Source organism: Aedes albopictus, chromosome 1 (genome assembly GCF_035046485.1).
Source record: "Aedes albopictus strain Foshan chromosome 1, AalbF5, whole genome shotgun sequence".
Classification (NCBI taxonomy): Eukaryota; Metazoa; Arthropoda; class Insecta; order Diptera; family Culicidae; genus Aedes; species Aedes albopictus.
The window spans coordinates 241,556,676-241,573,979 of record NC_085136.1 but is presented as its reverse complement, the minus strand read 5'-3'; the positions used below and the strand labels follow the sequence as shown (position 1 = coordinate 241,573,979).

The following is a 17,304-nucleotide window of genomic DNA, read 5'->3' as shown; positions in this document are numbered from 1 at the left end:
GGCCTTAGATGAGCGGATTCTGGTACCCTGATGGTATATGTTTCCTTTAATTTTATTGGCAAACGTTGTTCGGAGAACTTGTAGCAACCAAGTATATCTTCAGGGTGTCGACTACCTGGAAAAACCTGGAAAGTCAGGGAAAGTCAGGGAATTTATTTTTGGACCTGGAAAATCAGGGAAAGTCAGGGAATTTTGTTGATGGTCAGGGAATTTTTTTCACGATAATCATAAAACGCGATGTATCTTAGTCATACATATTCCTACAGTTATGGAATTTGAAAAACTGGCTAAATTGTTTCTTTAAACTGTTACATCCATGATTCTGATTTACGATAACATCAATATATGAACTTCATCCTAAGTTGTGTAGTATTCAGTTAACACAATGCTGTTCTGAATTTTATCATGAAGACTTATTTCATGTAAACATTACAAGTCCGGTTTAAAACTAGCAAAAAAGCTAGAAATTAAAAGTACATCACACTGTACTAAATGTAATGTTTGGTGAATTTTCGACCGATTCTTTGGTGATATCGTTCTGAAATGCCTCATACTTGCATTTTGATGGGTTTCTAATAAATTTATTGGCGAGTTCAGTTTTGAGATGCCCAGATGCCCAATGATGATTTTTATTATCCTTTAGTAATAATCTCGGGAATATTATGTTTGTGCAGTACTTTATCTGATTCATTCTAGATCTACGCTTTCAGAAGGACTTGGCTGCCTCTTCAACTTAGTGTTCTTTAAGCACAACTGGAGGCAATCAAAGCCTTATACACTAGAGAACTGGATACTGAAGTTACTTCACAGCTTTTTAATGCATTTTTAACTCATGCTGATATCTAAACCCTGAAAAAAATCTAAAATATTTTACCCAGATCCTTGGAATAGTCTTCTCTTGCAAAAAAAAAAAATGCAATTTCCTCGACCCTTGATCTATTGGTATATCAATGGCCTTGTGGAAAACTATGATTCAGTTTCTTGATGGTTTTATAGGAAGTCTATAAGGAATATTTTATCTGCAAGATTCTTGGCGGGATTTTTGATGAATTTTTCTTACAGGATTCAAATGACATGTTTCCGCAGATTACTCGTATGTTTCGTAAGTTATTTCAAAATGATAACTATGTAACGAAGACAGGAATATAAATCTTCTAAAAGTCCTTCAAGGGGAATTCATTTTGCAATTCCTAGTGGAAGAATTTCGAAACATAACCTGCTTGACATCCTGTAATCTTATATTAGGATTCAACAGATTTTCCATCAATATTTAGAGACATCAGAATGTTTAGCAAGAAAATCCGTAAGACTTTTCGAAAGCGCTTGATGGAGCTTTTAAAAGTATGGGACATAATGCATGACCTTTTTCTTGCAATACCAGCGGACAAAATAGGCGAGCTTCTTGAAATTTTCAACCAGTTCGATCCACACATTCAGTTCACTTGCGAGATTGAACAGAATGGACGCCTTCCGTTTTTGGATATGGTATTAGAGCGTCATGAGAACCAAACTGTGGCAACCGAATGGTATGCTAAACCAATGGCATCCGGGCGGTTCCTGGACTTCCTATCAAACCATCCTCTACACATGAAAATGAATATGGCCAACAATTTCATAAAGCGAGTACGGAAGTTGAGCACTAACCTGACCGATCAAGCAGTAGATAATATCATCGACAAGCAATTAGGGATCATTCACTACCCAAGATCCCTTCGCCAAAGGTTGATCAACCGCAGGAACCGACATCGTGAAGTGTCAGAAGTACCCACAGCCGATGTATCATATAAACCAATGGTACACGTTGAACATTTGACAAATCGTTTGAAGAAAATGTTCAAAAAGGATTATCCGGATGTCGTTCTGGCAACCCGGAATGAACGAACAGTCGGATCATTCTTCACCAACACCAAAGACGTCATCCCACCTTCCCTGAAAACTAACATCATCTACAGGATTCCATGTAACAGCTGTGATGCAAGCTACGTTGGGCTCACTACAACCACTTTAAAAAAGCGTCTTTCCAACCATCAATCTGATGTAAACAAAATGAACAAAATGTTAGAGCGCGATCCCGAGAGCCCAACCACAACATATGAGCTCCTTCGTTTGAAAGAGAAAATTGCTCTACTTCAACACTGCCTGGAGGAAGAGCATCAGTTTGCATTCGACCGGACAAAAATTGTTGATCAACATCGACGATCCTCTGCGCTTCCTATTTTAGAAGTATGTCACATAGTCAACACTGATCATACGGTAAACAAACGATCAGATGTTGACTATCTATCTTCACAATATGCTGGTGTGCTACAACAAAGAAGAGAACACAACAACACAGACAGAATACAAAATACAACATGACCCACCAGAAGAAGATCGTGACCCGACAATCAATACCCAAACTTGAGAACGTACTTGCATGCAACATTAGTTAGTAAAAATAGGACCGAAACGACAGTTGGATAAACAATTTTTGCGACGAAGAAACGATAATATTGTAATAAGTGTTTAAATTAAGTGTTTTGTGCCGGTAACTACCCAAGTAACCATGACGCTGGATATAGAGCATTAATTTCGCTTTATAGTATATTATATGACATGCGATATAAAGTTGTTTTGTCATATAGGTACCATTAAAGTAGGTTTAAAGTCGAAAGTGGCGCTACTATTGTTGATTTAAAGCAAGCTTTACTGTGGCGATTGCTAAAGCATATAAAATGCTTGTACCATATAGCTAATGCAATGAAATAGTATGGAATGCATACTTAAGGCATCATGTCAACAAAAGAAAAAAAGGATTTTTTTTATTTTTCTGTCTATTTTTATCTTCTCATACCTGTTCCGATACTCTCACACTGATGTTTTTTATTCTACTTCGGGAATTGAACCTAGACTGCTGGAACTGAACTGCGATGAAACTCGGATGCGCTAACGGTGTGCTACGACTACCATGTATTTTGCACCTGGAAAAATGTGCAACATAAAGGAAAGTATACTCAGCTCGTGGTTTATTGAGTTGTGTTTTCAGCAGCTCTAAAAAGTTGTGCTAGGGTCTGAATGCCATCAGTTATCTTACTCTCCCAAATCCATTCAAAAACAAGCGATTACAGAACCGATTGATTCCACAAACGAAGATAATATAAAGATATAAATTAGTCTGTGTTGATTCTGTTCTTATTGTTTTCATACGTGCTCACTTCTATCATTTCTTTTATGAAATCGGGGCACTATGTTAAATAAGGAAACCAATATCTCAACCCCACATAATTTTTGTTCCCTCAGCTTGTCTACCATCCCCAAGCAGAAACCAAAAAAAAAAACATAAGCAATATAAATTTTCAAACAGCAACTTCTGAGCATAATAATCCAAGTTCTACGCAGCAATCCATGAAAATTTGGGTTTGTTTTTCTTTTCTTTTGAATAGTTGTGTTTCTAAAAATGTTTTACAGATTTTTTTCAACTGAGAGTTTTTTTTTCTGTTTACAACGATGATAGCATTTGTAAAGGCATATATAAAGTAATAAATCCTTGCATTATTGATTGCCATAAAGCTTTTAACATGGTAATGCAATGAAGCATTAAACAACGTCGCTATAGAACTATACCGAACTGTCAAAATCCTTTAATGCTTCAATGCTTTCATAATGTAGAGTAAACGCTTTATTACTTGACAGGTGTAGAATAAAAGTTATCTCGCATTAGCTAAACTATAATACGATTGAATTAATGTTATGATATAATGCTTGTGGTTACTTGGGTATTATAATTTAGAAGATTGTGACCTTGTATAGATGATTTATGTTTTTGATAATGTTTATAGGAAGTATTTGTTCGAATGTTTAAATATTCAATGACCACTGCTCAACAAGAGCCTCCTGACAAAATTGCTACTGTTTCTGTAAGATTTGTGTAAGTTTCCTTGACTATGCGATATTAACCGTATTGTGGCCAGCAAAAAAACACCCGTAGAAGGCCGGCAGGGTACCCGGGTACCCACGAAATGAAAATAATCATATCTCAGGGATTTTTCCACCGATTTTAAAAGTTTTTGCCTCATTCAACTCAGAAACTCATTATCTATCGAGATCGTATTTGGTTGGACCGGTCCAATCACCATAGGTACCGAAAAATCCGGATTTCCGGATCCATGTTTTTATACAATACAATATACGGGATTTTCGGTAGGTTAGTAGCAATTTCGGTACCAAGCATCGTATAATTGCTTTGGCATATTGTATCTGACCGGCCTGGAATCATAAAACGTGTTGACTTTGAAACTGTGTTTTCGGAACACGCTTTCCGTGGGGCCATGGTTGACCATAAACACTTTAAGATATCCTAGCCTCAACAATGTGGGTTTCAATATGGTATAAGGACATGCTCCCAAAAATATGGGTTTTCTGAAAACCACGGTGATTAGATCGGTCCAACCAAATATTTTTCCGATAGATGATGAGTTTCTGAGTTGAATGAGCTAAAAAATTTCCAAAATCGATGAAAAATTGACGGAAACATGATCATTTCAATTTCGTGGGTACCCGGGTACCCTGTCGGCCTTCCACGTAATAAAAAAATGCAGGAGCCCCTCCCCCTGCCCCTCCTCACTTTAAAATTCGGTCAACCCCATTAATAGATGTATATTCACGAGTTCTAAGATCTAACAGAGTTCCAACATCCTAGTCTCAATAACCATAAAAATATCGAGATTTGAAATTGAAAAAGGTACCCGGGTACCCTGCCGGCCACATAAGTGTTAATGTAATCCTTGTAATCACTTTTAGAATCCTTGAAAAAGGTGTTAAATACATCGAATCGTCGGACATTGAAACAAATTAGCTTTTGATTTCCTAAAGAGACTGCTACGCCGATAAAATATTACTGCCAGATTCCTTCAGTCGATAGAATTCCTCTCTACAAAATAAGTGTGGTGAATTTTCGAGAAAAAAAAATCTAAATGAGTTTGTCAGCATTGTAGCAGACTTCTTAGAGAATTTCCATGAAAAGTTACAACATTCATGAAGGTCTTTTTGACAAATTAGGAAAGTTTATAAACTGCGTTTAGATATTTCCAGTACATTTCTGATACATCAGTATCAGAAATAGTATTGCAGAACTTTTCGATGAATCTCTTTCTGAAGGATTATTGTAGAGTTCTTTAAATATACACACATGCAAAATTTGCAACAAAATTGCAGCCATCTGCAGTAGCTCATAGAGTAGTTCTAACTAATAAAACTAAATCAAGATGTCATCCTAATGATGTTCTGGGAGTATGTCTTTCGAATATCCTAGTTGTAATTTTGGCATTTTTAAAAGAATTGTGTGTTGGAAAGGGTTTTCATCTAAATAAGGGAGTTTTTGGTGGACGTGTTAAACGGTATTTACAAAACAGCGTATCAAATAGAAGAATTCTGAAGAAATACTGCCAATTCCCTTAAATCTATTGGGAAAAAATCTGGTTCAGTTTAGTGTTTTTTTTCTTTCTATTTTTGCACTCCCAGAAAAACCAGAAAAATTCATAAAATTTTATTTAATCTCATGAGCAGACAGCCTTAAGCTTTGATTTACATAACCTGGAATTTTCAGTGAAAGTGACTGGAAAGTCAGGGAATTTGATTTTCAAAATTGAGTCGACACCCTGATCTTCCTATTTCTGACGAAAGAATTATTTTCCACAAGTTTTATTTATTTCTTTATTCATATTCATGTAACGTAAGGTTAACCCTTTTTAAAATGTTACGAAGTGATGGAATTCATTTTATGACAATCTATGCCTTAATTAATCTATGTTCCTGAATCCGATTCCTTTAACTTTTTACTGTAGTTACTGTAGTTACTCTTTACTGTAGTTAGGATTTTTTGAAGTTCGAAAATAGTCGACAAACACAAAATTGATTGGATGCACCTCTTAATTTCAATGGATTTGGCTGAAATTTTGACCAGTTACTTCTTTTTGGATGCCAATCAAAATATAAGGGTGGACTTCAGAATCAGAGAACATTTTTGAAAAAGTGGACAGGCCTACACATATAGTTAGTTCAATAACAACGCCGGCCACGTCCTAAGAATCGTAGAATCATGACAGACTTTTGTAATAGATTTTTTTAAATTTTGAATCATGTCATGGACACTTTAGCGCTTTTGTTTGTTTGTTCCACGTCAGATGATCGGTCAATGTTTCTTCTCAAAACGTAAGCTAGTCTGCCAAAAAAAAAAAAACAACGCCGTTACTTGAAGTGATGGACTATACAAAATGTGTTTTAGAGAATACAAAAAAACGTCTACGACTATCTAAGTAATGTTATTTTGCAACGAATGTTCACAATAAAAAATACCATGAAACGAGCTCACCCATTTGTGTCTCCATCGCTGGTTGTCTGTGTCTCCAACGTCGAACAAAGCACAAGGGCAAGCAAGTGCTAATTTGGATCGTTAGCTGCAAAGCTACCGCACAACTCCGATCTTTGGCTTTCACACGACTGCAACACACAGAACGACAAACAACGACGCGAAGCAGCGACGAACCAAGACGGACTGAAATCTCATCCGCTGCTGGTATCACACGACCAATTCGCACGAAACTAGCTTTCTTCTCTCAAAAAATGGAAATTCGTTTGGTTGAAATGTTTAAGAGTTGATGATGATGATGATGATGATGATGATGATTGTGTACCCACCATCAGCGCAAGGATTACCTATGGCTGCAGAGTCATACCGGAAGAGAATGATCTACCTGATGGTTTGTTGTAGCAGGGTAAGCTAAATTTACTGGAGACCTTCGGAAGACAACACGATGGTTGTTATCTCGTGACAAAGTCTGGTCACTCCACGAACATTTGTCCAGAAACCAGTTCATTTAGCTTCCTTAGGCTACCCCTCCCAATATCCCAAGTATCATATAATTTGAATATATTTAATTATATAATTGACCAATTACCTGATTTTACCTGAAACAATAAATATTATGATTATCATACATAGAATGTTAATTGACTTACATTACAATTTCAACTTTATTTACCTGAACAGCGCTGAAACAAATCGTTATTTTATTAAAGTTGAAGTTAAAATCAAGCAAATAACACGGAAAAAGTGTGTATTAGTAGTGAAAAACGATATAGGGTGCGTGTACCAATTATGGCACTACCTAAGGAAAGCTATTTATACAAAAATAACGAGAAGACCAACGAATGTCATCAATAAGTTAAAAGACAGCTTAGTTTACATACTTTACAGCAAACATATGGAAACGGAGCCAAAACTACTTTTAGTATTTATTAAAGCGTGTGCCAATGATAGGAACCCTGTACCAGTTATGGCTACATTTGTTAACTTGGGTTCCTTTTCGCACTATTTGCATGCATTCCTTATGGGGTTAGCCATAACTGGTGCACTATGGCGAAAAAGGGTGCAAGGAAGCCGAAATTTTAAGGAAAATGATTTATTTCTACCATGATTTGAGCAAAATGTGGAGTTTAAACGAGTGCGACTATCTTTTGTAAACGTGATCTATTGTTTACAAAATTTTTCTTGTTTATTTACATCGTTAAAGGGTGAAAATCAACTATGACGCCACCCAGTTCCCGTTGTCGGGAGGATTCGGTACGGATCCGCTAGTAACATGATATCTATTCTGTCCACATGTGTATTCTATTATACGCCGACGGGTTTCCGGATGGTTTCCCCGCCTTTGGCAATAGAACCAGGATCTGCCGCTTCCAAACCTTTGGGAAAACTCCCTCGCCCAGACATTTCGGCATAGCAGACCTAAACATCCCGGGAACCTCTGCAATAGCTAGTTTTAAGGCCAGGTTTGGAACTCCGTTCGAACCTGGGGTCTTACCTGCGCTAAGGGACTTTTCTATCTCCGCAAGATCCATATCGGTGACCCTTTCCTCATCGCCATCCCCAGTCCCTGGCTGTAATATGAAAGGAGGCCAAGGATTAGGATCGTGGCGCGGAAAAAGCCCCTCGATGATCCCCTCCAACATCTCTGGAGATTGCTCTGTAGGAGCCATTACACCTCTCATTCTTGGCCATCACCTTTCAACACACTTCATCCTCTGCCTCCACTAGTGTTATGGGCATCATGCCCGCTAGCACGCATACCGCGTCCATTGAGACCGTGCGGTATGCGCGTGGTACAACCCTAAGGCATATTAGCCTGTGGGTACTCTCGAGTCGCTTCACGTTTCATTTCACTACTAGCGCATTCGATCATGCAGCGGCGCCATACCATATGGAGACCGCTACTACCGCGACCAGCATGAGTTCCAGATTTATCTGATTACCTCGTTCTTTCTGAAATGCTTGAAACGCATTGTCGATCATCACATATGTGATGTTCGTCTGACTAACAGCCTGTTCATGTGAACTCACATGCCTCCAAATTTGGGATGTCCACAGTGACTCTTTTACACAAAGTTGTATACGTTTTCAAGAAAGCGCTCGCTCAAACGTAGTTTTTGCTTGGATGATTTCTTGAATATTGAGGATGCTTTCGATGATGTGCCTTTCAATGTTATATTGAAAGTCGCATGACGTCACAAGCTACCTCCAATGAGCTATAGGCTCTCTTTACGCTTATGCGTTTTACAGTGTCCTTTTCAGGGCACTGATTAACCCCGTTGTGGTATTGGCTTTGAGCTCTCGTTGCACTTATGCGTTCATTCCCTCCTCTAGGGCACCCCTTCCTATTTCATCACCTTTCCCATTCCTTTCCCTTGTGCCTTGTCCCATTCTCCCTCAGGTTAATGATGGATTAGGTTAGTATGTATGGCGATGGCACAAATGTCCCGAAAGGAGGATAACGTGCCTCTGGAGCCGGCCTTCTGATACCTGATACCATTATCACTATGCTTGTGCTTTTGCAGGCATATTCTATGTGGCTTCCGAATTTCAGCCTATCGTCGATCCATGACCCCCAATTGCTTCAGTGAGCGCTTCGAGTTGATCGTGTACCCGCCTGTTGATACCACTGCATGTTGTTCAGATTTGCGGTTGTTTACCACCACCACCTCAGTTTTGTGGTGCGCGAGTGCCAACTGTCTCGAATTAATCCAGTTCTCCACTGGATTGGCATCGTGTGCGTTGCTGTCATTTCCACTTCGTCTATCGACTCGCCGTCTACGAGGGTAATATCATCAGCAAAGTCGCCAGATTTACCGCCGGGTGAAAGTTTGAGCCCCAATACGCCGCGTTCCATAGTACGGGCCCAGGATGGACCCCTAAGATATTCCCGCGGTGATGTTGTAGCTCCCCTCGCCTTCCTTGGTGTCATAGATTAGCACCCTATTCTGAAAATAGCTCTCCAGTCCTTGTCTGGTCATCAGTCTCGACAGAATGATCTGTTCCTACAGTTTTCCAGCAGTGTCCAGATAGGCTTGTATTCCGACGGGTCCCAGGTGGCTTCCCGGGTTTGGGCAGTACAACCAATCTTTGCCTTTTCCATCTCTCTGGAAATTCGCCTCTGTCTTAACCTCTGTCTAGGCACATCTGCATAGCCATTCTGAACATGTCAGGTCTAGCCTCAATGGCTACTGTTGGAGCGTTTGAACCCGGGGCCTTGTTCAACTGAAACGACTTCACTATTGCAATGAGTTCGTTGTTCGTCACCGGTTTGCTATAGCCGGTTTGACCATTCGTATCCTCCTTCTAGCTCTTAGGCAGGACACGTGGAGTTCTGCGATTTGTGGACACCGCCAGTATACCGGTTTGCGTCCATTTCTGGTTAGGGATCACCTTGGCATTGCGGCTGCCGCTGGAAAATCGCGTCTGTCTTCTCTCCTGTATCTGATTAAGAATACTTTTACACATAGTTTTGAGAACAACGTAGAGTAACATAATGCCATGCCACTGTCAGTTGTCGCTCACAGTTAGATCTTCCTACTTGGGAACCTTCTCTAAGACGCCATGTATGCTGCATCCAGTCTGTATAGCAAAGGTCGCGGTGCCCAGTTATGCAGAATTTTTGCTGATAACATGGGTTCAGCTTTGAGTATCTCTGCTGATATACAGTGAATCGGCAAAAATGACCACTAGTATGGCACACGCTTATATGGAAAAAATAAATCCTCGCTCCAGTCGACTTTTTAGATCCCATTTAGGTCCCATATGAACTGTACAAAATTTCAGCGCAATCGGTGAAACTATAATTTAGCGCAAGTGGTTCAAAGTTTTCATAGGATTTACTATGGGAAAAGTTACACTTTTAGATAAAAAATCCCAGAGGTCGTCCCTTGTCTCCTTAATTCAAATCGATCAATGTTTCTTGTAGAAAAATCAATTATGAAACTTTCCTACGAAGACCGCAAAACATTTGGATGCTTGTGGAAAAAGTTATTGATTTATTACCGATTAGTGATCCAACGAACGGCTTTTTGTTTTGTTTTATCAGCAGCACTGCTGCTGCCGTTGTTGCATGGGGTGGCGGGAGGCATCACCACCCCCAGAAACAGCAGCTACCAAGGCAGCAGCTACAGTGCTGCTAATAAAACAAAACAAAAAGCCGTTCATTAGATCATTAATCGGTAATAAATCAATAACTTTTTCCACAAGCATCCAATTGTTTTGCGGTCTTCGAATGAAAGTTTAATAATTGATTTTTCTACAAGAAACATTGATCGATTTGAATTAAGGAGACAAGGGACGACCTCTGGGATTTTTTATCTGAAAGTGTAACTTTTCCCATAGTAAATCCTATGAAAACTTTGAACCGCTTGCGCTAAATTATAGTTTCACCGATTGCGCTGAAATTTTGCACAGTTCATATGGGACCTAAATGGTATCTAAAAAGTCGACTGGAGCGAGGATTTGATATTTGTCCCATACTAATGACCACAGTTTATGGATCACTCATTTGATCAACATGGTGATTCATAAATAGTGCACAAAATTAAGGTGATTCATCAAAATTAAGGTGGGTCACTATACAATCAACGCTGAGAGCCTAGTTGGACACCGCAGTATCACAACGTCCGAGGCAATACAGTATCAGTTCATGATGATGCATTTTTCCATGACATAACGTCCTAACATGCAGGTGCGTAACAAAGTCTGAAGAAAGATAATGGCACATAGAATTTTATGACGCTATCAATTTTGCATAAAAATGCGTCATAAAAACCGGAACGTTGTTTGGATCTAAAAATTGGTCGCAGTGACATATTATATACTCAATAGGGAATACGAATGAGGCCTCCAAGTAAACGTGGGTAATGCGTCGCACCCTTGGCGAATTATGATGCCTCAATGCTAATGGTTGGTCGGATGTCTAAACTTGGAGTAGTTGTTCGAAATGCTCAAACGAACGTTCCAGCTTGTCAGTTGTTGAGAAACTTTCCAGCTTAATTTTTCACTGATATTCTTGGATTTATACTTGCTTCACTCTAGGCGCTAAGAGATATCGTAGAGAAGGTGCATATCTCAGGCGATTGTAAAACGGCTTTCTGATCCTTCGCCTGCACCAGCGTTTGATTTTCTTTTCAAGAGCCAAATACCATTGACGGAACTTGTATTTTGCAGTGGTTTTTACCTGACATACACACTTAGATTGTTTTACAGTATCCGGTAATTTTTTTCCGAATTCTCAACAGCTGAACGTTCGGTAATCAGTTCGGTAATCCAAACCGGTACCGAACGTCCGGTAAATAGAGCTTTCGAAAAGCTGTCAAAAATTACCGAATTTCTCCGGTAGTGCTTATTCCTGAATTGCCGTAGAGTTCGGTAGTTTTTCAATTCCTATTGGATTTTTTTTACAGTTTTTCGGTATCCATGAATATGACAGATGCTGGGCAGGATTTCTTTGTTTTTATTTACGGTAATTGAAGAAAAAGTTGTATATGTCGGCCTAGATGTCGGCATAAACAAGCTTCACCATTTTTTGCTCCAATTTCCGCTCGATCTGGTACATAGTATGAATGCGAAGTGAATTTTCATCGTTTTGGAGTTGGAGAAGCTGCTAGCCGCTGGAATATTGTGTTGATAATTTTAATAGAGGATGGCCAGATTCAGTATTTGGATGCATACTACCAGCGATTCAGCAAATCTCGGATACTTTTTCAAAACGACGTATAATATACGCAAATCCTATGTTGATACGTCGTTTTGAAAAAGTATCCGAGAAATATGATGCTTTGCCCGATGGTAACACCATCCTCAAGGAACTGGAACTTTATAAAACAATACTTGAGCTTTGAAATATGGAATTACAAATTCCATTTGCCACAACTTGACGTTTCGTAAACGTTTCTTACCACTTTACTGATTGTTCGGTAATGTAGGGTGCGATGTACGAACTGTTCGGTAATTTTTCGTACAGTATACTGCATTTTTTAGTTTCTGCAGTACGTACGGTAATTTATTTGACAGGTAGGTATCAAATTACAAACTGTTCGGTAATCAAATCACCGAACTTTTGTAAAATAGTTGATTTTTACCGAACAACGGTATTTTTTTCGCTCTACCAAATTTTTCCGGTGAAAAATTACCGAACAGCGAAATAGAAACTGAGTGTGTAGTCGGCGTGAGTTTAATGTGGCCTCTTTCGAGTCTTTCCTTCATCCCGCCGCTGGATCCTAACAATACGTAGCTGGGTCTCGTCGATTAGAAAGTGATGATCAGTCGGAGCCTATCTTCGCGTTTATCGCCTTTGTCTATGCTTGCTTATGCATATCCTATCCTAATATCACTTTGGAAATGTATCCACAACGGTATTCCGTTGACTGTGGAAGTACTCTTTGCCCTGCTACAGCTCAGCAGCATTAGTCTACGCGTCACTTTTAAATTATGAAATTGAAAACATATATGTTTCTGGAATATAACAACCAGGCTTATTCTGCGCGGCGTGTGAGGTGAGATGCTCGGTTTCGTCTCACTACTAATGCAAATCAAATGGGATCGAGTCGACTTTTGTCACCTGATTTGACGCTTCTCACCTCACACGCCGAGAAGAATAAGCCTGAATAGCTGTCCCGTCGGTAGCTTGTGGTCTCCAAACCTGGGCCAACGGCCTAGTCCTAAGAATTCAAGCTTCATGCACCTTGCCTCGTTGGCAAATTGTGTCAACTTGCCTGGCTAAGCTAGCGTTAAAACATGCCATGTCCCAATTCATGTCCGTTGTTTCATGTTAAAAGCTGTTTCTGTTGAATCACTTCCAAGATCTCTTTCTATCTCTCTGGGTTTCTCGAACAGTTATATTAGATTTCGGGAACAAGGTTGTCGACCTAAGGTCCCCTGTCGTGATAGGGCTGCCACCTTAGGTACAGCTTCCGGTAGAGGAGCATATATTATTCAGACGCTAGATAGAAACAATGCGATCTATTGCGTTAAAATCCGCAATCATTAACATTTCCTCTTTATCATTATTGTCGTTCCAGGAAAACCTCGAGAACGCCAAGTACGCCGTCTCGATGGCCCGCAAGATTGGCGCCCGAGTGTACGCCCTACCGGAGGACATTGCCGAGGTGAAACCGAAGATGATCATGACCGTGTTCGCGTGCCTGATGGCCATGGACTACGTGCCGAACATGGACAGTGCCAAGAATGGAACCACGGTCACTCCGGTGGTGGTAGCGGCTGCTGTTACGGCACCGGAACCGGTCATCAAGGTGGAAGTGGTGGAACCGGTAGCGACGGCGCCGGTCGTTACCAACGGTGGCGGGGACAGTAATGGAGTAGTGGTGACCACGAACGGAAACGGTGCAATCGAGGACGAAACGGAAGCGGTTCCGGCGACAACGACGACGACGGTGGTTGAAGTGGACGAGTTTGCCGATTGAGCGGATTGATCGGCGGCGAGTGGAGTTAAGTAGGTTTTTGCGAATTTCGCAATATTAGTCACAATACATGTGTAGAGGATGACGGGGCGGATGGGGATTCATACCGACAAGGGGGCAGGGTTGTAGTTAGGACCATAAGCTATGTTGTTTTAGTTTTTAGATGGGATTTATTTTCTACAGCAAATTTTTTGTTCATTTTGAAGGGGCTCATCGTTGTCTACGTCAACCCATATGTATACAGAGAGTACACCGTAAAATTGGGTAAAATTATTTGTCATAAGTGCCATTTGGCAGTATGCTGTTTGCCATAGCATAGAAAGCTCTCACTTTGCCAAATGGCACTTTGCAAAATGGTGGCCATTATTGTCACATATAAACTGAATGTGTATCGAAGGTTGACGGTGCCAATATCAGTCTCTACCCTTGAAGGTTCTGACAAGTGTAACGGGTGCACTGATCAAAAATCGCCAATGAATTCTGTTTGTTATAAATACGTTTTCTTGAGAAGGAAACATTGTCATATAAATATTTGACCTCTTCACCATCTGTAATCCCCTTTACGGAAGTTTATTTTGCTAACTATTGTGTATTTATATATAAAGCATTATCTTACGCTACTCTTACAAATCACATGTATTATACTTTTAACAATATTCAACAAAATTCTACTAAACATTAACATAAATTCCTGTCGCTTTTTGCTGTGGAGCAAATATTTGTTGATTTATTTTTCGCAGTGTACTAAACAAACAAAATTATTCTATATAGAAGTACTATTTAAGTTTTGTCGTTTGCGCTTCGTAACCTATTGATTTTTGTTTTTCGCGTACGTACGTATATAAATTATTAGGCAAACAGCGTGCCAAAATTAAGCTAAATTTGTTCTCTATAGCAGGAATCGAAGCGTGGGGTATATCGGAAATCAAAAGCTAATGCATGTGTGGCAGTAGTGTGGTCTTGTTCGTTTGTGTTATCAATCCTCGTTCGTTGGATTCGTGTGTGAGAGTGTTGTGATTCCTCCCCTTGCATCGTCCACTCGTATTTTCGTCACTTGTTATGAATATCATCAAAATATACTGAAACAACACTGAACATTGTGAGAAATCCAATTTATTACATATATCTCAGCTAAAAGAAGTTCGGAATTCGCATGCTTCCATCCCAGCAATAACATCGTACTAAACACTAAAAGATTGTTTTATCAAAACAAATTTAAGTTATGCTTTTTCCGATTATAGAACATTCATCATTGACAATTTCATAGGAAAATAACATAAGAGGCCTCAAGATTTTGCAATAATGGCTGCATTTACTTCTGATTTAGATTCCCGGTTGTATCCTGGTTTTGGTTCCAAACATTCACAATAAACTATTTGGCAAAGATGAGTAATATTTCAAGACCAATATTATGAACTTGAAGTCGTCGAACGATCAAAGTTATTTCACGGTCGCCATTTCGTATTTCACGGTCGCCATATTGTGGTCGTAGTATGGAATTCTAATATCCTTCTGCGTCTTATATCAACACTTTACTACGTTTGTCAAAAGCAAAACTATCTCTTTGATCAAGTTACCGGATTTGCTATGATTTTTTCCTGTGAAATTGTCACAATGCCTCTAAATTTTTACTAAATAGCATACATCGTATTGCCGTTCCCATTTGTTGCGATGATTGTTTTCTCTATCGCTTTCTGCTCTATTCTGTTTTGTAAATCAAATTTATCTATATAGGTGTAACCTATTAGCACGTAGAGAATACCTTCGAAGTAAGATTAGCATAGGGACAAGCGAACAGAAAGACAACATTTTAAAACACCACCTTAACAAGACAAAATAATAGCAGTTAGATATACACACAACCATACAAATAAAAAACAAACGTTACGTGAATTGAACCAACACTGCTGCAGCAATTATAAAAACCATTAACAATTGTAACGGTAACGAGCATTTTGGAATTGAAGTTTTATTGCATTTTTAAGGCGGGCGGTGGTCAAGCGGCCGACGGAACGTGTCGTTTTCGGGATCCGAACCCACGAGGCGGAATCGAAGCGACATTCGTCGGTGGCAGTAGGTACAGATATAACTATTATATATACCAGCTAGTTTATTGGCTAAAACCCGTAACGTATCGTAACGTACACATAACTCTATGAAGTAGGTAAATAATCTACCGCAACCGGCTAAAAAGTGAATAAATATCATGAAAAATACGATGGATAGGTGTTACTTGATCCGAACTATTCCTTCCGTTGCTTTAGAGCAATCTCACGCTTTCCAGGTGGTCACCGATGATTTTTACTTAAAGTGACCAGACAGTCCCGCATTTTGACCAAATGTCCCGCGACAATTTATGTCCTGTGAAATGTCCCACGTTCGTCTGAAATCGTAAAAATGTCCCGCGTTCGAAAGAATCTCAACGGGCATACAAAATATCACTTCAGTGCTAAAATAGTCAAACCGGTTTTGTACAAAGCAGTTTCGAACATATTAACGGATATTTTCATACTTTCAACGTCAGTGTTCAAATCCTAAAAGATTTTTGCTAAAAAGTACAGGAAGATTCTGGGTTACAGTGAGTGGCTAGCCTCGATGCCTGCTATAGAACGAAATGTTTGAACTGTTAAAAGCTTTTCTTATGAATCGATACCAGTCCCAGCATTTTTTTTTTAATTTTTAAGGAAGAAAATTCGAAAATGTGGTTGATTTTTAAGCACAGTTGGGCAGCATATTACAAAAGTAATAAACGAAACTGTCTCAAGTACAAAATTCAGGAAAGGTTAGAAAACTTCCTTTATTCCTGAGTGAGTACAGCCAGATCAAAAATGTGGAGGGAAATCGTTGCCTGAAGTTAAAATCTTTCCAAGCCCAGTATGGCAAACTTTTGTTTCAAATGGGTGAATCTAAAAATCTCCAAAAAATTTGCGTGCTGTGTTTAGGTCGTGCTGCTGGCAGAGTTGGTCTTTTCTCACACTTTGGCTTAAAAAGTGCAGATTTTGGTGCAGTCCAGAGAAGTGTGCCTTGCCGCTCTTTTGTGTAAAGAGAAAAAATCACACGATCTCAAAGCGGAATATTGAGAATGTGCGTAGTGCACCATGATTTTTCTTTTCATTGAAGTAGTTACCGTTCACACACAGTACCTCGCTTTATCTTCAGAGTGTCGCGCTGGAAAAACTGTAGGTTGTCATGGCATCAAGGTAGCAGAAACTCAACTACAAACGGAGCACCGAAAAAATATTGACGTTTGTAGCTAGCATGCATTCGACGGCAATTTCTTCGCTTTGTGTGTGTATTTTTTTTCGTTGTTTGCATCAATTTATTGACCAGATATACATGAGACCGCAGAGCACAGTACCGCATGATGCACTTCGTTAGAAAGGGGACCATAATTTGCTGCTCCTAGCACGGAGTACGGCACGGCCATTACTGCAAAAGCTACCACTCATAAATTTCCCTTTACTACCCGCGGACGACAAATGTTCCCATCGGTGTTAGTTAGCCGATTGATGAATCGGGTAAACCTGGGTA

General features: G+C 39.6%; 1 protein-coding gene across 2 annotated transcripts in view; it reads left to right on the top strand.

Moving 5' to 3' along the window:
• The window catches only part of LOC109425310 (plastin-1), a 189,486-nt gene extending 173,497 nt beyond the window's left edge, over positions 1-15,989 (top strand). For both annotated transcript variants that reach the window (XM_029860660.2, XM_062846511.1), the window contains exon 6: positions 13,375-15,989. In XM_029860660.2, coding sequence (XP_029716520.2) covers positions 13,375-13,776 — 402 coding nt within the window. In that variant the 3' untranslated portion in view covers positions 13,777-15,989. The remainder of the gene's footprint in view (positions 1-13,374) is intronic.
• Positions 15,990-17,304: the final 1,315 nt, after the last annotated feature.